Source organism: Pelophylax lessonae (genome assembly GCF_965119305.1).
Source record: "Pelophylax lessonae genome assembly, chromosome: 3".
Classification (NCBI taxonomy): Eukaryota; Metazoa; Chordata; class Amphibia; order Anura; family Ranidae; genus Pelophylax; species Pelophylax lessonae.
Genome location: NC_138770.1, coordinates 75669375 through 75696935, shown reverse-complemented (window position 1 = coordinate 75696935; position 27561 = coordinate 75669375). Strand labels below are relative to the sequence as shown.

The 27561-nt window shown below is 44.7% G+C and overlaps 1 protein-coding gene across 1 annotated transcript in view; it reads left to right on the top strand.

Annotated features, from left to right (window-relative positions):
• LOC309551049 (adhesion G-protein coupled receptor F3-like) overlaps positions 1-25015 on the top strand; it is a 58098-nt gene extending 33083 nt beyond the window's left edge. The window contains exons 4-7 of the mRNA XM_082251490.1: positions 5174-5215; positions 11553-11606; positions 14000-14050; positions 24936-25015. Of these exons, the coding sequence (XP_082107616.1) occupies positions 5174-5215; positions 11553-11606; positions 14000-14026 (123 nt within the window). The 3' untranslated portion in view covers positions 14027-14050; positions 24936-25015. The remainder of the gene's footprint in view (positions 1-5173; positions 5216-11552; positions 11607-13999; positions 14051-24935) is intronic.
• Positions 25016-27561: the final 2546 nt, after the last annotated feature.

The following is a 27561-nucleotide window of genomic DNA, read 5'->3' as shown; positions in this document are numbered from 1 at the left end:
TGCGGAATAAAAAAAATTTCGACCTAAAAGTTCGGATCCATGACCTGCAACCAGGGGACAGGGTTTTGTTGAGAAACTTGGGTGTCCCGGGAAAACACAAGTTGGCAGACCGCTGGAAGTCCCAACCTTATGTTATCTGTAAGCAACTGCCAAACCTTCCTGTGTACCAAATTCGGCCTGAGGGAAGTGTGGGTCCATTGAAGGCTTGGCATCGGAACCATTTGCTGCCTCTCTCTGAAGCGGTTCGTATGCCCCCTGTGGAAGACTTGTCAGCGGCCCCTTCGACTTCTCGCCGGTCCAGACCAGTTACCAGATCTCAGACGATGCTCCCAGATGAGGGAGAGGGAAGTTCTCCATCTGAAGATTTGGAAGATGAAGAGGAGGTACCCGACTGGTTGTGGTCATCTCAGTTGCCAGAACCCACACCTGCCTCCCTGTCTTCGTCTGACTTGGCTGATAGAGGAGCCCTTCGGGCAGAAGCCCCTGAATTCATACCCTTTCATATGCTTCCAGAAGAAGCAGCTGAGGATGAAGATCCTGAGGAGGAGGTTGCACCCTTCTCTGAAGAAGAACTGACCTCTCTTGAACCATCAGGTGCCTCTGTGTTGGAACATGAGGAGGGGGACATGGAAGAATCCTCAGAAGTGCCTGATCCTAGTACCTCTGAGAGCATGCCTCCACGGGAACAGAGGGAAAGGAGAGTCATTCACCCACCTAAGAGACTGACCTATGATCAATTGGGTGAATGTTCGGAAGAAGCTGTTTTTATCTCCAAAAGGTCTCCTGACCAGCCTAGTTCCTCCACTGTAGATTTGGTGGGGGACAACCCTAGCTCACCCCCAGGCACAACTGTACAAGCCACCCAAGTTTTGGGGGGTCTGTGAGAGATCATGAGAACAAAGTATTGAAGTAGAAAACGTTTGCATTTAAGTTTGTACATAAGGATATTGGGTTTGGCCATTATAATAAGCACAGTTTTTGATGTTCACAATTTGGTTTACTTTGTGAGTTAATGTTTGCGCACATTTTGTTGCTCTGACCTCACTATATGTTTTTTTCTCTTTCTCACCTTTTGATGTTTTTTTTTTCAACACAAACTTTAAGATGTAAGTGTTTAAGAAATTGCAAAGGCACATGTGCTTTTTAAAGGAGCACTATATTAACACTGTAGAAATCACTTATTTGCTTATTAATTGCACTTTATCGTTTTACTGTTGCACTGCTATTAGAATACAAAATTGGATGTATTCAGATTGACTTATTTCAGCAAAATGTTAATGTTTTTGTTGTATAATGCCAACCTATGCACTAGGGTACATACTGTTGACCTCTTTGGGGACCAAAGTTTCTCAAGTGGGGGGAGTGTGTAGCGGGGTTAAACATGCCTAAAGACACTGTTTGATATGTGGGAAGGAACTAGGCTCCCTCTAGTGGTAGCTGCATGGAATTTCCCGGGCTGTGACTTCCTTTTCACAAGATGAAGAAACTACATCTCCCAGGCTGCTTTGCAAGATCCAGGGTGCACGGCTGCACCGCACGGCACTATGGGGGAGGTTATTTAAAGGAGAGAGAAGCGCGCGAAGGGGGGCCTTTCTGCGCTGGACTCTGAGGAACCAGCGAGCGAGAGTGAAGGACTGACACTGGATATTGGGCCAGAGCCTTTTAGCCTGGAGGGACGACGTGGAACCGTCCCATCTCAAGCACGAGGCACATTCCTGGAGGTCATACTGCTGTTTGCCGAGACCGGAAGTCATCCGCCAGAAGGACCCCGCGCGGCTGGCATATAGCCAAAGGACTGAGACCGCAGTGGAAGCGCGCGAAGGAGAAACTTCTGTTGGTGAGAGGGCACATGCCCAATAACTGACTTTATCTGCTGAAGAGACAGTTTTATCTACAGATAGCGGTAGCGCAGCAGGAGGTGATAAAACCCCGGGGTTTATCACCATACTCTCTCAGGAGACTCATAGACAAACAATAAGGTCTGTAAAGGAGTCGCCAGAGGCTTATCTCTCTCGCAGAAGTTATTGCTCAGTTACGCAGACACCCTGCGGTGACAACTAACAGCTCGTTGTTTTCTCTCTCTTGATCTTTATTCCTAATCTGGATTACAAATGAGCTCTATTCAATAACCTTGCTAGCGAAGATCAACAAGAAAGAAGAGAACTCTGGGGGAGGGACTCAGATAGGCCCACCTACCTGGTACTGTGTCTAGCCTTAATGCAGGAGGAGTGTGGGGGTATTCTTTTACCTTTTTAAAGCTGTTTTAAATAACCTTTTATGGACTTGTATTGTATTGTATTGTATCTCCCCTATTCAATTTGATATATAGTAAACTAAGTTTGGTTAATTACAACCTTGTGCGTTGTTCCATTGTGTCACCCAGAAGGACTACTATTCAAGAAGGTAACAAGGTATTGTTGCATAGTGAAGTATTGTATTCCAACCTGTGTATCTATTTGATAGTCCAGTCCTATTCTGGGTCAGTTGTGCCTGAGGAGGGATCAAGCCAATTTGATTGGGTTGTTAGGCAGGGTGTAGACCCAATAATATAATCAGCAGCTCCTGCGGGGGTGGTGCTACACATGCGAAGTACCCAGACAAACCAGCTCCAGAGGCCTTCAGGAGCCGGCCTTAAGGGGGGGGGGTACTGTAATGTTCTGGTACCTTTGGGTACCCTAATTACTCTTTCATAAGTGTATGCGCCCCACCATTCTCTTTTGGTAAGGTGCGCATACACCTTTAAGACTGATGCTGTCATCACTGAGCGCCGGACTGGATGGCTATTTAGATCGCCGGCTCTCACTCACATGTGTTCGTTCAAACTGCTTTGTGCCTTGATGCTAACCTGTCTTGAAGCTCACATGCTTGCAAGCATACCTCGCTGTCGGAACCCTGTATCCCGCTACCGGATCATCCGCTCTTGCCGAACCTCTCCTCTGCTACATTGCTATTAGTGATAAGTACCCCACAGGGGAAACCTCTATAACCTTTATACTAAAGCTTACACTATCTAGCTCTGCATACTAAGGACTATTACTAGATCTGCATTATCTAAGATTGCTAGCTCTTGAGCCTACTACCACCTGTTCTTGCACTGGGTTGATCTCTCTTGTATGTCCACCTGCTACTCTGTCATCATCTACCATACATGATTGCTAAACCTATCTGCATCCCATCTGCTACTATCTTACTTTCAAGAACATTTCCTTTCAAGTGTCTGTCATCTACCATCTCTACCCAACCTGTCTCTTCAGCCTATCATCACTGTGTTACTATATACATAAGCCACTCTAGGAAACATCTTATTGAGTGTGTGTATTTACTTGCTGAATTGAGATCATCCACACATGATGAGTCATTGAGAGTTGGGAATGGTGTCTCAGCGTTTCTCTACATGACTACTGAAGTGGAATATTTCTGCAGCTGAAAATCCACATCATACGTAAAACGCAGGAGCATTACACATAGTCCCTATTTGGTGGTCCATAGAGATAAGGTGGTTCTTCGTTCCTTTCCATTAGTCCTACCTAAGGTTGTTTTCCGGACTTCCATTTGAATGAGAACATTGTATTGCCTTCCTTGTGTCTCAAGCCAGCTCTTCTCAAGGAATTTGCTCTGCATACCTTGGATGTGGTTCAAGCAATACAGGTGTATCTGGCAGCCACAGAGTCCATTCAGATGTCAGACTCGATTTTTGTGGTTACACAAGGACCAAGGAAAGAGCTGGCCGCTTCTTCGGCTACCATCTCTAGATGGATCAGACAGACAGTGATTCAGGCCTACTCTTTTAAAGGTCAGGTTCCTAATTTCCCTGTCACAGAGCATTCTACTCGGGCGCTTAGTACTTCCTGGGCTTTCTGTCATCAAGTATCAATATCTCAGGTTTGCAAGTTGGCCACTTGGTCGTCGGTGCATACTTTCATCAAGTTCTACAAAGTAGAAACTTTGGAATCTGCGGATGCTTTTCTGGCTGCAAGCTGTTTAAGAGGGGCTGTTCCTTCTTGAGGGTTGTTTTTCTTTCAATTTTTATTTCAGATGGGGCTCTTGTGTCCTGGTTGAGCTCCTGTGACCCAGTTAGGGCTCTTGTGTTAAGCCTTGGGTTTTTTTACCCACCCCTCATTTTCCTTTTGGCGCTACTTTTGCACTTCCCTATAATCATGATTACTGGAACGTTGTGTCTTCATGATTACTGCAACGTTGTGTCTGTTGATGAACTAAAGAGAAAATAGGATTTTTGCACTCACCGTAAAATCTATTTTTCTAAGTTCAGCACCCACCCCTCTATGGAGTTTTGATACTTCTAATACTGCTTGCTACTAAACTGAATACCTATAGCAGATAGGGGGTTATATACCAGCTCAGGACGGGCTATGGGCGTAAGCAAGTTTTTTGTTCTACCTAATCCTACTCTGCAGGAGGCGATATAACCCTAGAGTCATGATTAATGGAGCACTGTGTCCATTGATGAACTAAGAGAAATGGATTTTATGGTGAGTACAAAAATCATATTGTTTACTTTAAGGTCATCACGGAGGACAAGGAGGAATTTCTAGAGGAAAAGAGTTTCATCTCCAAATACGAAAAGGTTGCTTCACAGTAAGAGCTGTGAAAATGTGAAATAGACACCCTCCAGAGGTGGTTCTGGTCAGCTCAGTAGATTGCTTTAAAAAAGGCCTGGATTCTTTCCTAATTGTACATATAACTGGGTACTAACATTAATAGGTAAAGTTGACCCAGGGAATATCTGATTGCCTCTCAGGGGGATCAGGAAGGAATTTTTTCCCCTGCTGGAGCAAATTGCTTCATGCTTCGCTGGGGGTTTTTTCCTTCCTCTTGGTCAACTGTTGGTATAGGATTGCGTATATGGAATTGTATGATTTTTATTTTTTTTATTTGTTGAACTAGATGGTCTTGTGCCCTTTTTCAACCGAACTAACTCCTTCCCATGGCAGCGGCCTTCTCTCCATGCCTCTTTTTAGTACTAGATTGCCTTTAAAATGGACTTGCCACTGAGTTCGCCAAACCTCCCACAAACCAAACTCAAGCAGATTCACTCCTATGTATCGCTGACAAATAAAACACAGCCCTAGTTCCCCCAAAATGTAAAATGTTAAAAATGTTTACTGTGATGAAAAGCTATTTTATATACATGTATGTTCTTTTCACCCCACAGGGTTTCTTTTTGCTGCTGTTTGGCTGTCTTCTGGATAAAAAGGTTAGCATTTGCTTGGTATAACAATAGTCTGTTAGCTACTTAATCTATAGAATTTTTATATAAACTTTTTCTTATCCATTTAATTTGTTTGTTAATTCCCAATCAGGGTTTTGTAATATGTTAAATATTTAATACCCCCACACACACAAACACAAACCTTAGGCTGAAAAACTTACCTCTTCTCTGGGGCTACATCACTCCAGAGTTGAATAGTGAATACCAGTCTTCTTCTAGGTTTGAATGACATACATTCATACTGACATAGCAAAACATGTAGAGTCAGTACTATGTCTGTCATTTCCAGTAACGTGGTGACATTATTTTCGGGTTGCGGGCTTTGGAATGCACGGAGTGGCAGCTTATAGAGTATTGAGCAGTGTGCATTAGTGCTGAGGTACTGGGCACCTGATAATGTGAGTTTACTACTTTGTTATTCATTTTTGCACATTTTGGTCAATAAATACTACACTATGAGCATATTTGATAAGAAATATCTAAATAAGGGAGAATTACTTGTGAACCAGACCACTTGAGAACCCCTCAAAAATAGGATTAAGCGCAATATTACCTTTTTTAACTAAGGGGTCATATGTTTGTGGTGAGTGCAATTGTTTGTCACATATAGTGTGTAGTGTTGGGCGAACGGTTTAGGTCTAGTTTGAATTTTGGCTGAACATTAGCTGTTTGCCTGTTCGATGAACACCTGAGTTGTCGGGGTGTTCGATGTTTGTTTGGCCTGCTGAGCGCACCACAGTGCATTGTTAGCCCGGATTGACTGAAGCAATGAATGATTTGCCCAATCGGGGTACAGAACACTGTCAGAGCCATGATTGGAGAAAGTAATGATGACTGTGCCCAATCATGGCTCATTGCTCATAGACATTTCTCACAGCGTGATACTGAAGTGGCTATAGATAGAACAGGGCTCTGTTTATTTCTACTAGCAAGTTTGTGTGCTATAGTGTGCTATTGTGAATATTATGTGAGTGTAGAGTGTCAGTGTAGTATGAATACAGTGATAGTGCAGCGTGAGGGTAGTGCGACTTTCATTTTTTACTTGTCAGTTTAATGTGTCAGGGCAGGTTTACTGCAGTATATTGAGGTGTATCAGCTTAGTGTGTCAGGACAGGTCTATTGCAGTATATTGAAGTGTGTCAGTATAGGGTGTCAGGGCACTTTTACTGCAGTATATTGAATTGTGTTATTGCACTTTTACTGCACTATATTGAATTGCGTTAGTGCACTTTTACTGCAGTATATTGAATTGTGTTATTGCACTTTTACTGCACTATATTGAATTGCGTTAGTGCACTTTTACTGTAGTATATTGAAGTGCGTTAAGGCACTTTTACTGCAATATATTGAAGTGCATTAGTGCACTTTTACTGCAGTATATTGAGGTGTGTTAGTGCACTTTTACTGCAGTATATTGAAGTGCTTTAGTGCACTTATACTGCAGTATATTGAGGTGCATTAGTGCACTTTTTCTACAGTGTATGGAAGTGCGTCAGTGCAGTTTTACTGCAGTAAATTGTAGTGTGTCAGTGGAGTGTGTCTGTGTAGTGAGTCCTAAACTTAAAGTGCACCAAACACCACTTTACATTGATTAAAGTGCATCCAAATACACATTTTCCCATTTCTATTACATTTTGGTAATAATTCCCCCCTCCATCAAGTCTGGGAGGCCAACAAGCGGAGGCAGACGTTCCCATCGCACTGTGAGGGGGCCAGCAGCGTCTGTGTCCACAGGCAAAGGTGGGTGTAGACCATCCTCAGGCAGGGACTATTTCCTCTGTTTAGTGATGTTGCCAGTGATATCCACCCACAGCATGCAGAGGAGGTGGTGGACTGGCTTACTAAACCATGTTCCTCATCCTCTATCGCCCAAGCTAGTAGTCCACCACAGCTGCCACAGTGGCTTATTCTGCCTCCTTGTCCACAGCTACTCCTGCCGTAGCCCCAGTATCATGCATGAAAGAGTCAGCTGAGTTATTTGAACACAGCTGCAGCCACTTGCACTTTGGCAATGCACAGCCATTACTTGATTCTAAAGTTGGTTCTGAGGTTGAGGAAGGTAGGAACAAGCAAGGCCAATTCCTTGCTTTCATCAAGAGTACCTCTATAGGGTTACAGTGTGAAGGGATCACCAACACCCAAAGCCCAATTTTTCGCACCTGTTACTTCTGTCCAAAGTCTACGAAGCAGACACCAGAATTTATTTAAAAAGATTCTAATCTTGTTCCGAGTGCACTAAATTGTGGCCTCATTATACAGACTGGCTACACAAGCCGTTGATTAGAAAATAAAGAAAGCTTACACAGAAAATGTCATTTATTTGGCTTTATTAATGTCACTTTTGCTGCAGCAGGTTCTATACACTGCACACATGCACAACTTTCCAGGCAGACTAAGGGGACCTCCTAGGCACTATATTTAAAGGAATTTTTCATTTTTATTATTTCACTTTAAGCATTAGTAAATCACCGCTCATCAACTTTTGGCAATGTTGATGGTGCAAATTTAACAGTTGTTCTGTCTATCTCTACCTATGGGTGACATCATTGCCCAGGCTCTGCAGCCATTGTCAGCGATCTCTACTCTTTACTGAATCTGGCTGCTGGAGAGATCTCATGACTGGACTGGATCACTCTCACAATAGGTAAGTATACACATGTTCATTTCACAAAGTATATAGAATAGGATTTAGAAGGGAAATGGGAGCAGGTTTAAGCTTGGTTATGAATAGGCTGGATTTCTACTTTAAGTATTAATTAGAAATTTATCCTTCAGCTTAAATGATCATTCTGTCTGACTACAACTCTATTTAGTTATGTGTATTAAAATATTTTAATAAAATGATTGAAACAGAAAAATAAAAAGTTCTATTAATTTCACTCTCCCATGCAATTGTCCCATAATCTTAGGCTGGCCATAGGTGGATCAAAGTTTGGCTGGTTCAGCAGGAACCGGACGACTTTCTATCCATTTATGTGAAGGCTGGTTGTACTGAGGTTGATCCATCGATCGACTTCAGAACACCAACCAGTCTGTCGGGTTTTTTTTTCAAGCGATTACTGCTGGTGGCTATAGCTGTCAGATTGCCTTGTGGCTTGGAAACCTGCCGCTGTCAGAATACAATAGTGCAATGGGAAGGATTTCCCCCTCAACATTGACTGTGTTGATTGGGGGATTGAGCAATTTTCTTTCTTTCAACCTGTGATTAAAGAAAATTGTATGATGTATAGCTTGCTTTAGCTGAGCCACAGTGACACAACTTGCATGCAGCTTCTGGAACCCCTCACCTCCAGAGTGTGGCTAAAATCACATCCTTTATTTAATTTAGGGATGAGTGGAGTGATTTTACTGAAACTATATTTGTAACAAAATACAACATAGTGTTAGGGTTAGAGTTAAAAGATATCTAAACCCATTAACAAAAAAAGTATGGCTGCATTAGATTTCTTTTTTTCCAGACTAGGTATATTTTTAGCAAGTACAGAAAATACCTGTTGATTATGTTTATAAATGCGGTGTCCTGGTCACTCCCTGTGAATTCAACTGAAATCACAAGCAGTGTTATCTTCCTTCCAAGCTATCTTCATTAAACTCAAAATTGCCCCACTCTCCCACATGTAATGGAAATGAAGAGAGGAGGACATATTTGTAGTCCAGACTAGAACAGCCCCGTGTGACAGCCATAGTTTTTCCATAGATACAGTGGAGTGAGGGAGCAAAACAACATCAGGTCGGGAAATGTGTTAGCCACAGGATTACAAGGTAAAGATAAATGAAAAAAGAAAAATAATGCAGGTACCACCTCTAAGGTACACTATATTACCAAAAGTTTTGGGACGCCTGCTTTCTCACGCACATGAACTTTAATGGCATCCCAGTCTTCGTCTGTAGACATATAGGCTTAGGGATCTCTGATTCATGATCCAGCACAGGGTTTACTCCTCTTCCCTCTGCAAATTGAATCTCACCTGAGACAGACAGCCAATGTTCTCATCCTGGGGAATCTGGCAAGTCCTGTCTGAGAGAGCTGATGAGGTTGGTGAAAACAAACAAATTGTGTATGTGGAAGCTGACAAGTGGTCGGCTTGCTAAGCCCGATAAGTAGGATCAGGTATATTTGTTTAGTTACGGCTACAGCTAGGCTTTTGTTTTGTTAATATTTGCCTGTTTATTTTCTGGAAACACTGTACAGCACCTGTGAATGGGTCTTGTATATAGCACCAGTAAACACTGCACTGTTTGATTTCACTCCCTGGATCTGTTATCTGTGCCTGGAAGTGTGCTCACCCCAGGGAGCTTTTGTACCCGCTACCTATCCCTAGCTCACAATAAAAAATAAATTAAAAAAAAAATATATATATATATATATATATATATATATATATATATATATATATATTTAATTGAATTTATTAAAAGTACAGCAAAAGACATCCAAACACCAGCAAACAGTTAACATAAAGATATAAGTGAACAATTAACCAAATGGCAAAACACCTAACTAGCTAACTTTATTACAATATATACTGAGGAACACGGGTCACAGGTAATACCAGAGATGCAAGGTAGGGGGAACCAGGACTGGGATCAGGAACAAGGGGAGCAGATATAAGGCAGCAGGGTGCAAAGTACAGGATGCAAGGCAAAAGCAAGAAAAGGAGCAGTATACATGGCAAGCAACATCCTACTTAGCACAGCACAGAAAAAGAAAACACCAACTTAAAAGAGTACTAGCCGAGGAGAAACTAAATAACCTCCCAGCAACCAGCATCAGGTGGTGATTAATAGAAACTGCTGGCTGCTGGGAGATGCCAACTAGTGGACACTAAAGCAACAGACTAAAACATTCTGCTCCAGGAATCACAGTGCCACCAACAGGTAACCCAGGTCCTGACAAAGTGGCACGGGTGACTGCAGGTAAGTACTGGCCAGATGAAAGTCTAGGTAATGCAGAGTGACTGGAGATGCATGGCTGGAACTCATACAGGATGTCATTATGAATAATGTGCATGTGGAAGACAGAATTGTAGTCAGGAAAGCAGAAGTAGGCAACAATCAGGCAGGTTGAGATGCAGATTCAGGAGACAAAGGCATGAACAGAAGCCAGGCCAGGATCAGTAGCACAAGAACAGCAAATGATACCAAATTGAAAGGCAGGAGGTGAAATCAGATCAAAGCCCAGAGGTCAGATAATAAAAGGATCAAGATCAGTCGAAGTTAGAGGGCAAACCAGTTTGAGCACAGATGAAACAGAAATATGTCTGGTCACGGGTTTCAACAGCTGATGACCACTCAGCAATTCTCCAAAAGAGGAATTAAACTTCTATACATGCCTTTTACCTATATATAGGTAAGCCTATAATAAGGCTTACCTATAGGTAGTGTAAATATCTCCTAAATTTGCACCGTTTAGGAGAAATTTACATTATATGCAGCCAGTGACATCAGAGCCCTGAAGCGGCCGTTCCTTCAGAGCCCTGTGCCGTGAAAGGCGGCTCATTTGGACATGCGCAGGAGTGACATCATTGCAGCCATCGATTCCACGAACCCGGAAGCAAGACGGGTGAAGATGAGAGCCCCTGCTGTGCTGACATTGCAGCGCTGGAATGGCTTAGCTTTAAGGTAAGTTTCACATAATGTGCTAGTATGCGATGCATGCTAGCACATTCTGACTTTACCTTGCAGGGAAAAAAAAAAATTCCAGTGGTATATGACCACTTTAAGCTCTGCTATACTTTAAATAGCCCACTGGGCATCAAAGTCAGTTCCAGACATGCAAGCTAGTTCATGTTGATGCATGCACGCACGGCCCTCATCCTGTGCACTGGTATGTAAACCTTTCCGTGCGCACGCATAGACCTTCGGACATGTCCATGTATTCTGTTTTCTTGACATTTAGGAACCTCCAAAAATACCTTAACTGACTCTGTTGACCTTAACTGACTCCAATAAATCTCGCAGAATTGGTGCAACTTCAGTCCTGGTTTTCAGCTAAATTGAAAAAAATTAGGTTCAACTGCCTATGGAAAGGGTTATAATATTGCAAGAATGTTGGATATTGTTTTAAAACGTATCTGCATGTTTCTTTTTTATCATGCATTAAAAAATAAGGCCCCCCCAAAACAACAGAATTTGGGAGAGTATTCTGTGCTCAGCTCTGGCTTAGTGGTAGGCTTTTTCATTTTTCTGAGCCCACCTTGCCATATCCTGTCTGGATGTACTATTTAGCTGTGAACATTGGATAGTTTATAACCGAGCCATTTGAAATTCTCCAGTGAGTCTGTATTGCAAATAGCCTGATTCTAACTTATTTTTGCCTCAGGTTATGGATCTTGTGCGAAAACATCTTTGGAAGAATTCATCCCCCAGCAGCTTGGTAAGAAATGCTTTAAAACTGAAACTTGTTTGATGTAACCTTTGCACATAATATATATTTCTGTTAGAGAAAGAGTTTCTAATGTTAATTGCATGGTGTAAAAGCAGACACAGAGCTTATTTCCTCCTTTGCTGTTTATTATAATGCGAGAATATCGCTATAAAAAAGCTAATAAAAAACAGGTGATAATGTAAACACTTTCTGTTATACATAAAAGTGTTACACTATTTCAGCTCTGCATTAATATTATCATTCGTCTCTGGCGTTATCCTGCTCACCATGCAGAAGATCCTGACATAGGTGACACTGAGTAGACATTATTTAGCCTTAAAGCTGAAGTCTAATGTACACTTATGTAGCCACCCTACCTTAACATGGATTGTCTCTCTAAATTTAGTACTGCTTGACTGTATTCAACTACAGTTTAATTGGTATAGACTATCTCTGCAGGGGCGTAACTACAGGGGTTGCAGGGGTTGCAATCGCAACCGGGCCCCATGCTCAAGGGGGCCCATGTGGCTCCCCTGTACACCTGAATAGGAGGGGTGGCGGGGGCAGCATGTAGAGAAATCACTGTCCTCCTTTTTCCTTCTGTAGCTGCAGGAGGAAAATGGAGGAGATTGTCTCCTCTGTATGCTGCCCCTGCCGCCCCTCCTATCCAGTTCACTTGTGTTCTGCTGTCTCTGGGCCCCTGTGTGCTCCCCTGGTCCCCCCCCCTTCTGTGCTGCCCCCCCTTCAGAATTCTCCCTTCCCTCACCGTAATAAAGGGCCCCGCAACTAGAGTAAAGGGCCCCAGGGCGCCAGGGGTCCAGGGGGCCCTTCATGGTTTCTTGCACCGGGGCCCTGAAGGTTCTAGTTACGCCTCTGTATCTCTGATTGTCCACTTCGAAGAGAAATAGGCCTGGATTATGAATATCAATGTCCTTCTTTGGCTAACCACCAAGAGGTTTGTCGTCAGTGGTGCTTGCTGGGGAAGGGTATAAATCTTTGGGTTGACCTTGTGAAGGTCTTTACTCCCAAGAGCCTGGCTTGGAAGAGGTAGGTGATTTCTGCTTTCCTCCTAGGCCTGCTGCCTAGAGAAGGCCTACCTGTGTTTTGAGATGTCAGGTCTGGGGTTCCAGCCAGAAACTTACTCTACCTGTATAGAGGGAAGCATTTAATGAAAGAACACATTCCCATCAATCATTTTTGCTCTTCATCCTGTGTGGGCATGATCTTTATAGCTTCCCTTTAGATGTGCATATCTGCTGGTCACTGGGTGTTGCAGACTTTAACAAGAAACTATTTAGTAGGATGCACAGCTAAAGTCTGCAACACCAAGTGTCTTGCGGGGATGCACATCTAAAAGAAAGCTATAAAGATCATGCTCACACAGGATGAAGGGCAAAAATGATTGATGGCAGAGACAGCTAACAGCTGCGAAAGACATGGCAACAACAGTATGGATTAGGAGTAGAGGGATTGGTGAATCTTGAAGCTATTCAGATTTCAGGAAATTAAGGTGGGCTAAAGGTAGCTGCTGCAGGTTCAAATGATTATAATGTTGATATGCAAGTTTTCAGTGTATTGAGAGTAAACAATATCAACACAGGATTTGTTTCCTGAACTTCTTTGGGAAAAAGCGGTGCTGGAATTACCATTTTTCAAATAACAGTATAAGGTTTGGGCCATTTACTCAGAAATCAGTTGGGTTGGAAATTATTTCAGCCTATTCATTTACAGAGGGAATACAAAGGCTTCATTTGGGATACATTGTGGTATCTGTTCTGGAAAAAAGACCACAATGAGATGAAACTGGATGAATTGTAACATCTCATACCACCCATATACTGTATCAAGATCAATTGTATTTAGTACTGCCATTGTGAGTGTTGGCAATGAAAATCTTGTAGAGATCACCAGAGTTCACTGATCAGATATTAGGGTTACTTCTCCTTGGTATCCTCATGGGCTCTACCCCTGGTAAGGGATGTTTGGGCTTGTAGACACAAGGATGGCACAATCTTTAAGTGGTTGGTTCTTATATTACAGTATTGCGGTTCCCCATCAATGACTCTCCATGCTCTTGTTCGAGTTTTCATCATTTGATTGAAAGCAAACATTTTGTCTTATGCAATACTGTAACAAGATACAAGAGATGCTATTGATGGTGTTCTGGGGGGAGATGCCTGCAAAATTTATTGGTTGAACTAGATGGACTTGTGTCTTTTTTCACCCAGACAAACTATGCAAAATATATACTGTATTTTAGTATGTATTAGCCATTTTTCATACATGCTTTTATATAATTTTAATGAATTAAAATAAAATAAAAATCTCACCAGCAGAACATCAGCATTGTCTTACTCAATGGATGTATGAAAAATAAACCAAACCATTTACTTGATTTATAGGCCACATCAGTGATATCCACTACCTGAACAACCCTTGAACAATGCTACTCGGTAAGTACAGCATGAAGGTTTTGCAGTTTATCCCAGCCTTTCTCAACTTTTTTTTTATTACAAAGGACCACTTGAAATAATTTTCAGGTTTTGGGGAACCCGTGCTAAAACTAATTTATTGAGTGCCAGTGAGAAGAATGCTCCTCCTACAGTAGAGGTCAGCAGTGGCGTAGCGTGGGTTGTCAGCGCCCGGGGCAAGGTAAGTAATTTGCGCCCCCTACACAAAGACCACTACACTGACACCTACACTGACCTAGCTGACCACTACACAGACCTACCTTATTCCTACACTGACCCCCCTTACACTGACAACTTCACTGACACCTACACTGACCCCCCATACACTGACCTAGCTGACCACTACAGAGACCTACCTTATACCTACACTGACACCCCCCATACACGGACACCTACACTGACACCCCTTACACTACCAACTTCATTGACACCTACATTGACCCCCCTACACTGACCCCACACACTGACACCACACACTTACCCCCCTACACTGACCCCACACACTGACACCACACACTTACCCCCTACACTGACCCCACACACTGACACCACACACTGGCCCCCCTACACTAACACCACACACTGACTCCCCTACACTGAGACCTACACTGACCCCTACACTGACCCCCACGCTGACCCCTACACTGACCCCCCCCCCATACACTGACACCCCCTACACTGACCCCCACACTGACCCCCCCATACACTGACCCCCCCATACACTGACACCCCCATACACTGACACCCCCTACACTGACCCCCCATACACTGACTCCTACACTGACAACTTCACTGACACCTACACTGACCCCCCATACACTGACCCCCACACACTGACTCCTACACTGACACCTACACTGACCTAGCTGACCTCTACAGAGACCTACCTTATACCTACACTGACCCCCCCCCTTACACTAACAACTTCACTGACACCTACATTGACCCCCCCTACAATGACCCCATACACTGACCCCCCTACACTGACCCCACACACTGACCCCCCCTACACTGACACCACACACTGACTCCCCTACACTGAGACCTACACTGACCCCCACCCATACACTGACACCTACACTGACCCCCCCATACACTGACCCCCCCCCCATACACTGACACCCCTACACTGACTCCTACACTGAACCCCCCTTACACTGACAACTTCACTGACACCTACACTGACCCCCACCCATACACTGACACCTACACTGACCCCCCCATACACTGACCCCCCCCATACACTGACACCTACACTGACCCCCCATACACTGACACCCCCTACACTGACACCTACACTGACCCCCACCCATACACTGACACCTACACTGACCCCACACACTGACCCCCCATACACTGACACCTACACTGACCCCCATACACTGACACCTACATTGACCCCCCATACACTGACACCTACACTGACCCCCCATACACTGACACCTACACTGACCCCCCCCCCATACACTGACACCTCCTACACTGACACCTACACTGACCCCCCCCATACACTGACCCCGCATACACTGACAACTACACTGACCCCCCCATACACTGACACCCCTACACTGACTCCTACACTGAACCCCCCTTACACTGACAACTTCACTGACACCTACACTGACCCCACACACTGACCCCCACCCATACACTGACACCTACACTGACCCCCCATACACTGACACCCCCTACACTGACCCCCACCCATACACTGACACCTACACTGACCCCCCATACACTGACACCCCCTACACTGACCCCCACCCATACACGGACACCTACACTGACCCCACACACTGACCCCCCCTACACTGACACCTACACTGACCCCCCATACACTGACACCTACATTGACCCCCCATACACTGACACCTATACTGACCCCCCATACACTGACCCCCCCATACACTGACCCCTACACTGACCCCCCATACACTGACCCCCCCATACACTGACACCTACACTGACCCCCCATACACTGACACCCCCTACACTAACCCCCCCCATACACTGACACCTCCTACACTGACACCTACACTGACCCCCCCCCCCATACACTGACAACTACACTGACCCCTCCCATACACTGACACCTACACTGACCCCCCCCCATACACTGACCCCTCCCATACACTGACACCTACACTGACCCCCCCCCATACACTGACCCCCCATACACTGACACCTACACTGACCCCCCATACACTGCCCCCCCTACACTGACCCCTCCCATACACTGACACCTACACTGACCCCCCCCCATACACTGCCCCCCTACACTGACCCCCCCCATACACTGACACCTACACTAATCCCCCATACACTGACCCCCCCCATACACTGACACCTACACTGACCCCCCCATACACTGACACCTACACTGACCCCCCCCCCCATACACTGACCCCGCATACACTGACAACTACACTGACCCCTCCCATACACTGACACCTACACTGACCCCCCCCCATACACTGACCCCCCATACACTGACACCTACACTGACCCCCCCCATACACTGCCCCCCCTACACTGACCCCTCCCATACACTGACACCTACACTGACCCCCCCCCATACACTGACCCCCCATACACTGACACCTACACTGACCCCCCCCCCCATACACTGACCCCCCATACACTAACACCTACACTGACCCCCCCCATACACTGCCCCCCTACACTGACCCCCCCATACACTGACACCTACAATGACAACCCCCTACACTGACCTATCCCCCTCCCATGTCCACTTCCCTGGGCCCCTGGGGCAGGCAGCACATCACTCTTTCTGTGTCCAGACACTGGGGAGTTGAGGAGGCGATCTGGAGGGGAGGAGAGACACAGCGTGCCAGCAGCAGCCAGCGTGGAGGCAGCCATTGTGGACAGACAGGAGAGGCTCCAAAAGCGGTGCTGCCATCTTCACCTACGACCAGCCCCGCCCCCTGGCCGCACGTGACACCTTCAGTGTCCACCGCTCGTCCTGCACAAAGGGACAGAGCCAAATGCAGGAAACAGCCTGCCCCGGACGGGGCATTGTCACAGGGGGACACTATTATCCCGCAGATGGCGGGCGTAAGATGCGCCCCCCTAAATGTTGCGCCCGGTGCCAGTGGCCCCCTCTGCACCCCCCACGCTACGCCACTGGAGGTCAGAATGCCACCCTTACTGACAACCAAAATATCATTGGTGTCAAGCAGCTAGCTCTGACCAAAAGCCTTGGCTCCAGAACTATGCAGGAACGAATAAAGAGGACGTTTTTCAGCAACAGCTAAAGGAACCCCTAGCAACTTATGGAGGAACCCTGGTTGAGAATGGCCGGTCTATCCTATTTTACAGTTGTTCTAATAGTAAAATTAATTTTTATTATTACCAAATAATAACAATAAACATAGTTAGAGAATACCAGAAACTTTCAGACAGAAAAAATATGACTGCATGCCTAAAGGTTAGTCTGAATATAACCAACATTTATGATTACATCAAATTGTAAGTATTGGCTCATATGTGTAGAGTTTCCAGCTTGATTGGTTTACAAACACTTACAATTCATTTACCATTTCCCTTCTCACATTTGTGCACCCCCTATGGACCAGAGCAATTTTTACATTTCTTCCATAGACCATCTTATTTGGCAATAACATTGTCATTACTTAAAGGGTAAATTCACCTTTTGTAACATGCTACATGTTACACCCATTATCAAAGTGTATCATGTTACAGATGCACCAGTCCCTGCACCACCCCGATCCCCCCGTTTTGACAGTGAGCATGAAATCTTCTACCCTCACCCGCTGTCACAATCTAAAATATCTCAGACCGGTACGGTCCACCCGCCCAGCCACGTCATTCATTCACAATGTTCTGAGAATGTAAAAAAAAAAAGTCCCAACAGCCTTGGCGACTGTCGGCTTGTAGTTCTCAATGAACTTTCAGGGAGCTGCTGAGCGCTCTAGGTAGTTCATTGAGCTTCCTTGCTGCCCGTATCCTAGGTATGGGTAGACATCTACACAAACAGTCTGCAGGATCATGGCATTAAACCCATCATGGGTGCAATGTTTAAAATGCTTATTTTTTTTACATGCAAAAAAAGGTGCATTCATAATTTTTTTGTAAAGGTGAAATTATCCTTTAAAATAACAAAGTGATACATAACGGAAAATTTATATCAAATACTTACCGTAATTTTCCTTTCCTGATGGACTCCATGGCAGCCTACGTGTGGGTTAGTCCCGCCTCCTCCTACCTCATAGGACCCCACTCCCATAAATTTCACTCTGCCCTAGAGACCATGTTCCATAAAATAGCCTCCTCCGGCAGATGGGTGGGGACTCCGGCTGCCATGGAGTCCATCAGGAAAGGAAAATTACGGTAAGTATTTGATATAAATTTTCCGTTTTTCTGACAGACTCCATGGCAGCCTACGTGTGGGAAATAACTAGCCAAACACACCAGGGTGGGCAATCTGCTGTTCAAAAGAAATTAAATTTGCACCATCAACTGATAGTATCCGCAAACCAAAATCAACAGATGATAAAGAAGCTGGCTCGACACAATAATGAGCAATGAAAGTATGAATTGAAGACCATGAGGCCGCCTTGCATACAACTTCAGGAGCCACATGATGGAACGCTGCCCAAGAAGTCGACATTCCTCTTGTAGAATGCGCTGTCACAGCCTCCGGGGGAGCCAACCCTTTAGCTCTATAGGCCCACTGAATGGACTGGACAATCCAAGATGCGATTGTTCTAGATGAAGCACGCAAGCCTTTATTCTTCCCATAGAACAGGACAAACAGATAATCCATATGGCGGAAATGAGATGTGGCTTCCAGATATAGCTTCAGAATTTACTCTACATCCAGTGGATGAGTCGCAGAGTCAGAGGATTTGAACGTTGGCAAGACAATTTCCTGATTTTCATGAAAAATAGAGGATACTTTAGGATGAGAATCCAACATGGGAATCAGAACCACCCGATCCGGGAAAAACATCAAAAAGGGTTCTTTGCTGAGACCCTTTTTGCTGAGGTGACTGCCACCAGGAACGCTACTATAAGAGACAATTCTTTGATGGAGAGTTGAACCAGGTTATCTCTTCTGAGGTCTGCAAAGAAATCCAGAACAAGCGGAAGATCCCACTTAGGGAATCTGGGCTTCCTTTGTGGTCTGAGCCTAGAAGCTCCTCTGAAAAATTGCCTCACTAGGGGATGCTTTGCCCAGGATGTTCCTGTGAAAGCCGAGATAGCTGACACTTGAACTCGAAGAGAGCTGACTGATAAAGGCAGATCCAGGCCAGATTGTAGAAAACTCAAAATATGTTGATCCTTTGGAGTGCCTTGCACATCCATATTTCCGGAGATATGAGACATGAACTTCTTCCATATCCTTACGTAGACTCTATTTGTTCCAGCTCTTCTCGCATTCAACAGTGTGGAGATAGCTCCGCTTGGACACCCTAATGCCTCCAGCCTTTCCCTTTCAAAAACCAGGCCATCAGGTGCAGATGGGCCGGGCAAGGGTGTAACACCGTTCTCTGAGACAGGAGATCCTGCCTGCAAGGTAGTGGAACTGGCTCGCGAAAGCTCAGCTGTAGCAGCATCGGAAACCAGGGCCTGTTCGGCCAATATGGGGCTATCACAAGAGCCTCCACTTCTTCCGACCTGAGTCTCGTCAGGAATCGAAGGAGGACTGGAACTGGTGGGAAGGCGTAAGCATTGTGAAACCTCCACTGCTCTGTTAGGGCATCCACCCCGAAAGCTTGTGGGCATTTGAATCTCGTGTAATACTTCTCCAACTTGAAGTTGCACGGGGAAGCGAACAGATCCACTTCCGGAAGGAACCCTAGGGATTTTAGCCACTGAAACACATCGGCATGAAGACTCCACTCGTTGTTGTCCATGGAGACTCGTGATAGAAAATCCGCCTGGATGTTCTTTGATCCTGGTAGATAAACCGCAGTGACGTTGGATAAGTGTTTCTGAGCCCAGACCATTATTGGCTCGACTTCTTTCAATAGAGAGTGACTGCGAGTTCCCCCTTGACGCTTTATATACAACACTGCCGTGGTATTGTCCAGCCTCAGGAGGACAGATGTTCCTACTGTAAGGTGATGAAATGCTTGGAGAGCTTGAAATGCTGCCCGAAGCTCCAGGATGTTCGAGACTTCCCTGTGTAACCGAGGATTCCATTTGCCCTGGGCTATCTCTGATAGGCAATGAGTGCCCCAACCTGTGTTGCTTGCGTCCTTGGTTATCGTGACCCAGGAGATGGGAAGGATAGAATGGCAATTGAGTAGATTCCTCTTCTGCAACCACCACAGGAGACTGTCCCGCATTACTGGGGAAATCCAAATCAGATGATCCATGTCGCCTGGGCACCATTGGCAAAGAAAACCTGTTTGAAAAGGACGCATCCTCCATTGAGCCCATTTCACCATAGGTGTCGTGGCCACCATATTACCTATTATTTTGAGGCACTGTGAGGCCCGGAGATGGGATGATGACATAGCCAGCTGTACTCTGTCTCTGATAATCGGATTTTCTCTAGAGGCAAGGAGATGGTGCCCTTGACTGTATTGAATTGAGCCCCGAGAAAGATAAGTGCCTGTGTGGGCTCCAGATGGCTCTTTTCCAGGTTTAGCAACCAGCCGAACTCGAGAAGAGTCGCAGTGACTAGATCTCTGTGAAACAGGAGTTGCTCTTGATCTTGCAACAGAAGTAGTAAGTCGACTAAATAATGGTGAAGACGAACTCCCATGATTCTGATCAGGGCTACCACAGCCAATAAGAATTTTGAAAATACTTGAGGAGATGTTGTGAGCCCGAATGGGAGACATGTAAACTGAAGATGGTGTTGATCCACAGCAAACCGCAGGTATTTCTGGAACTCTGTTGCTATAGGCACATGGAAATATGCATCCTTCCAAGTCTATTGACACAAGCCAATCTCCTGGTTGAACCGCCTGGCGGATTATCAATAGTGTCTCCATTTTGAATTTTTCCTTTTTTATAAAGGAGTTTAGATGTGTGAGGTCTATGACCGGTCTCCAGGAGCCATTCTTCTTCACTACTAAGAAGAGTGGAGAATAGAGGCCTTGAAACCTCTCTTTGGCTGGTACTGGAACTACTGCGCCTTGAAGCAGCAGCGCATCTACGTATGCTGAAAGGATTTGCCTTTTTTCTTCCGACCGTGGAAGAGCTGTGGGAACGAACTTGAGGATAGGTGGACTGCAGAACGACCAAGTGTGGCCTGTGGAGATTGTCCTGATGACCCAAAAATCTCTTATCGAGGCTGCCCAGATGTGTCGAAACCGGAGAAGGCGAGCACCGACCTGAACCGTCTGGACAGGCCCAACATCAAAAGGACTTAGCCGCTTCCCAGCTACTAGAAGAGGCTCCTTTGGAAGCCTTTTGGTTTGAAGATTGATTTTTCCTCCATGTTTTCCGGAATTCACGACCAGGTTTGTAACTTCGAGCATCCTTCGCTCTATCCGAAGATTGTCAGGACTGTGTCCTTCTCTGACCCAGCAGGCGACGATCCTGCGGGAGGAACCCCGACTTACCGCCCGTGGCCCGCGAAATAGCGCTCTCCAGCTTGTTCCCGAAGAAGGAAGACCCTTCGAAAAGGAATACGGCACCAAGCCTGCTTGGAGGAAGGATCAGCCAGCCAGGGGAGCAGCCATAGAGCCCGTTTAGCTGTCACTGAAGAGAGCATGACCCGGGCCACCAGACGAATAATATCTAGGGAAGCCTCCCCCAGAAAAGAAGCCGCCAGTCTGAGCTCATTCACTGAAGAAGCTCTGGCTACCTCTTCTGATACAGACCTTAGATCCGAATCCACCTCTAGTGTCAAGGCCTCCATGGCCTTGGATAAAGCCGCAATGGCTAGGGCTGGTTTACAAGCCATTCCAGCAGACACAAATCTTCTTAAGGTCAGTGTCGATTTTTCTTTCCAGCCCATCTTTAAAAGACACTGTGTCTTAGAGTGGAAGAGTGACGTGCTTCGCTAATCTCATGAGGGCGGCGTCCACTAGGGGCGCTGACTCCAGGTGCTTCACATCCTCACTCTTGAATGGGTACATCCTGGAAACTTTGGATACCAGAGAATTTTTCCTCTCTGCACATGCCCACTCATCCGAGATGATTTCGCCAAGCTCACCTAAAAAGGGAAAATTATGGCGCTCTTTCTTTAGGTGTTTGAAGTACTTGCTTTGTTTAGATGGAGACTCTACTGGCTCCTCCCACTTTAGGGCTCCCTTAACTGCCTTAACCAGGGTAGGGACCAAGGCAAAATCAAAGCCTGTGCCAGGAGTATCCGATTTGTCCTCACTATCCGAGGAGTTGAAGCCGGAAATGCTCTGCTGAGAAGGGCCGGGAGTACTGAGACTATCCCTAACGGGGATGTCTGCCATACCAGCCGAGGGGCTACAGGTGCGGTCAACCTCCAGGTTTTGTAGGGATTCTTGGACCACCCGTCTAACCAGGGATTCCACCTGCTGGTTATCATTCCCCCTTTCTCTAGAGGCATGGGCAAAACATGCATCACATAGTGATTTGCCATCAGAAACACGTGCTCCACAACCCCAGCAAGATCTTCTATCAGGGTGTCTTTGTGCTGATGCAAGCGTGGAGCCTTCCTTGTGATGTTTGGTAGAAGACTTGTGGCGACTAGTGCCAGGAGATGTGTGATGACGTTGTGACCTAGTAAGGTCCTTATCTTCGCATGCTTTAGTTTGTTTATCAGACCTAGAAGGGCTAAGAGAAAAGGGAAAAACTACCCCTACTGCCCTAAATCCGAACCGTACAGGGATAGGTAAAAATAATACCATTCTTACCTGTAGAGTAAGGGTTGGCCACTGGGGGGCGGTGAAGTATCCATACTGCTCTTAACAGGAAGACTGTAACAAACACAGGAATAAGGAAGTGCTGCATACACCACAGACTGCACACAGACATCCAGCAGGATTAAGTTTACCACTAGCAGAGACAGATCAAACACAGGGAACCTGCCGCATATGCCCGCAGTACAATCCCGATGTGACCCACTGTGACAGCAGTTTAAATCTGCCGCCAGATGATGACGTCACCGCCCCCCCCCGTGACAGACAGCATCCGTGCGCATGTGTGAGCACCAACAGCCACTCCACTGCGCTAGCACCGCCCCCAGACACCCAGCGGTGACCCGGAAGCTGCGCTGGGACACAGGAAGAGCCGGGGGCCGCAAGATGAAACGCACCTGCGTTCCAAAACACAGCAAGACAAAATACAGATACAAAAAATGGCTGCCATACGTTACCAAGCACGCTCCGAACCACGGTCTGACCTGGGACATGAAAACCTCCAGTGCATCGATTCGGGGTGTATTAATGGGCCTCCTGCTAGTAGCTAGGACGATTGGCCATATTCAGCTTGCCCGCCAGTGGCCAGGCTTTATGCTTCTCCAATGCATGGGATTGCACACCCGTGTCCTACCCCGCTAGTAGCTAGGGCGTACTGGACTCTTCAGGAATTCAGCCTGGAATCGATCGTGTAAATCACCAGGAAATAGACCGAAAATCTTCATGAGGTAAGACTTGATATCCATCCAACAGGAGGAGGACAAAAAAGGAACATGGTCTCTAGGGCAGAGTGAAATTTATGGGAGTGGGGTCCTATGAGGTAGGAGGAGGCGGGACTAACCCACACGTAGGCTGCCATGGAGTCTGTCAGGAAATATTGTTTTATTTATTTATTTATTTATTGTAAGACAAACAGGCTTTCTTTTTATGATATTGTCTTTTAAAATTAACTTTTTTTTTTTTAACAATTCTTAGATAAAGAAATGTAACAAAACTAAAAAAAGGACACTTTTTAAACCAGTGTTTGCAATGCATAAAAGAAAATAGTGTTCCTGTAGAATAAAAGTATACATTTTAATTTCATAATTCATCCTGTTTAAAATTACATTAAAACTCAGATTCTGGTGTAAAGCTTTGCAAAGTTATTTGCAAATGAATACAGTTTTAGTAACTGCTGACTTTCAATTTTCAGAAAAACTACTGGAGCACCTCTTTGATGATTAACAAAATAGAAATGAAAAAAAAAAAAAAACAGCAGAAAAATATTAGTTGCTGGGAGAAGGGGCAGAGGGAGTTAATTCGGGCTGAATAGGGTAAACTAAGGGCTAATATGGAATTAAATAGACAAATGTTAAAACAGCATCTGCAGATTGAAGTTCACTCCTTTGATGTATAGATCATTGGAACAGAGTAAAAAATAGTGACAATGTCCTTTTGTATTTCTTCTGAACATTGTTAATAAACTCTGAGTCAGAAGTTCTTTTTTTGACAGCAGCAGCTGCTAGAGCTGCTGTATGTACACAGCAACTTCCAGCTTAATTTTCAGAGCCGAGCATTGCTAGCAATTGGGGGGGCGGTGGGGTATGAAGCAGAGGGACAGAAGAACTGAACATGGTACGCATGTCCTGTGTACCAAGATGACATTTTTTGGGGTGTGCGTAACACATTGTGTCCTCAATTGGTTAAAACTGGGCAGATACAAATGACACACATTGATGTAACCCTGTTATTATAAAGATATCATTAAATTGTTTTTTTTTTTTTTTAGTAATGCAAGCAGTGTAAGTACTTGGATTTTTATGGTATCAACCTCACACAGTCTTGGCCTCTTCCTGGAAGTAGAAAAATTAACGGGGGGGGGGGGGGGGGGGTGCGGGGTTGGCTAAAAAAAGAAAAAAAAAAGCTATATTAAAGCTAATAGCAGACTGTATTATATATTTATACTTTAATATTAGATTGCATTTAGTGCATACCTTTTAATTATGTCCATATCAAGGAACTGAATTAAGTTTTCCTTTTTTTTCCCACAGTGACCCCTGGGATGCATGGTCTATGGCTCCGAAGACACAACTGTAGAATGGGGTCATACATCTTCACCACTAAAGATTCTCTACATCACAGAGTTCAACTCTAGCATTGAAAATTAACATCTAAAGTCTCTAAGAAATAAATTCTCTTGTACCAACATATTTTCTGCCACAATTCTGGGATTTTACAGCAAGAAATAATAGAATTACGCTTTAAATAAAGTGAAGTTATTTTTGGATACAGTCTTCGTTTGCTTTTTAGCTGCATATACTGACTTTCTTTATTGCCACAAAAAGGTGGCTGTTTATGTAAAAATCAATCTGCGAATATCTCAAGCATTTGAACAACTGTCACAAATAATTGTATTTTACCTAATGGGTTTATTTTCTTTGGTTGTCTGCTCCATCTAGTGGTCATAATACAATATTTTCCCCAAATATCTCAGTCAGAAAGAAATACAGCATCATAGCCCCTAGATGGAGCTGTTAAACATAGTCTTCAAAATGCGGGGATTATTTGTGATGGCTGTGCAGATGCTTATGATACATTTTTACAGCAATTTTTTTTATAAATAGACCCCTAAGATTTTTACAGCTGAACTCTGGGCCAAACAAATACTGTCTTCAGTACATAAAAGTAAGATGTGTACTTTCAATTTAATCTTGGTGCTCTTTGTGTATTTCTTCCTGATCTGGGCAGTAACCTAGCATGAATTAAGTTGGAACTAAATTTCAAAATTAACAATTCTCAGGATCGCCCCTCAAGGAGATGAGCAAGCCTGCGTCCAGTAGCAGATACAGCAGGTAGGGATAAGCAGAAGTGTAGTCAGTACAAGCCAAAGGTCAGTTACCAGTGGTTGCAGGTTGAGATCAAACAGAAGCGTAGTTGAGGACAAGCCAAGGTTTGGTTTCTAGTGGTTGCAGATTTGGATCAAGCAGACGCATAGTCAAAGAACAAACCAAGGGTTGATAACGAGTAGTAGTGAAGATACAGAGATATTGGCTGGAGGGAGTTCCTTGGAGAAGCACATGGTTCAAGGTTCAAGGCAGGATCATTCATGGAATTGTCAGAGAGCTGTCTCAGTGGTTCAGCAAGAAAAGATGTCGCCAGACAGGCAGAGTTTGCAGTTTCAGACCTGGCCTCTGACAGCCGTGGGGAAGATCCCAGCAAAAGTGAGGGATCTTGTGGGCTTCTGACCATTGTAGTAGAATTAAATGTTGCTCATTTTAGTTCTGCTTCAACTCTTGTACTTTTTTCCTGTAACTCCTCCCTTTTACAAGGTAAAACCTGGGTTTGAAAAGGCATTTAGTGCATACAAAGTGAATTTATATCCTTTGGTTCTATTGAATATAAATTGTCAGGAACTGGATCACCTGCTGGTGGCACTGTGCTTTTTCAAGAGTAGAAGTTTGGAGTTTCAGTGTCGACCAGCGGGTGTCTCCCAGCAACCATCAGATCCAGCAGTAATCATTTTCCACCTGATGCTGGCTGCTGGGAAGGTATTTAGGTCCTTCCTTACTAATGCCTCTCACTACAATGCTTTGCTCTGCTGCCAGATACTGTGTGCCATTTATTCTGATCCTGACCCTGATCTTGGTCCTGCCCTGCATCCTGTACTCTGCTGCCGCTTATCTGCTCCCCTTGTTCCTTTCCCAGTCCTGATTCCTCCTTCCCATTTGCTCCCTGCATCTCAAGTTTACCTTGTTAATCTCTATTCCCTATTTTGTATATATTGCTATATATTTATATATTGTATATAGTTTGTTTATTAGCCTATTAGCTAGACTTTTGTTGTTAGGTAATTGTCACTGGATTTTTGGTTCGCTTGTACCTCTGTGTTTGCTGTGTATACTGTTTTCTGGTGTTTGAATGGATATGTTTTACTGTAATTAAATCTCACCAAGCATACACAGTCTGGTTTCAGTTTCCTGAGTGTAGCTACCAGAAGGCCATCCAGGACACTTGCTCCACAGTTCAGAAGATAAGATGTCTTGATGTAGTCAATTGGATATCCATAATTTTTTTTTAAAAGTTAAAAGATTTAAGTATAACTAAATGTAAAACAGTTTTTTTTAGTTTTGGATAGAGTGGAGATGGATTAGTAAGCTTGTTAGGTGGAGACTGTGAGCCAGGCCTTCTCGTCCAGCATCAGTGTCTGACCTCACAAATGCGCCTCTGGAAGAATGGTCAAAATTTCCCATAGACACACTCCTAAACCTTATGGACAGCCTTCCCATAAGAGTTGAATCTGTTATAGCTGCAAAGAGTGGGCCAACTCAGTATTGAACCCTACAGACTAAGACTGGGATGCCATTAAAGTTCATGTGCATGTAAAGGCAGGCGTCCAAATACTTTTGACAATATAGTGTATGTAAAAAAGCAACAACATAATATCACCACATGACAACAAGCCCCCCAGAAAACTATGCATGGAACTCTCAATATTGTAAAGCTCTATATCATTAAACATGTGTAGCATCTTCCTAAATTAACCAAATCCACCACAATATGTGTAGCACCCTCCTAGGTAGGTGCTAGTGAGAGAGTATCGTTTTTGGCTCTGTCTGCCTATCAGAAGAGCAGCAGGGAAATCTATATTGCTTTCTGCCTACCAGAGAGCAGGATCTG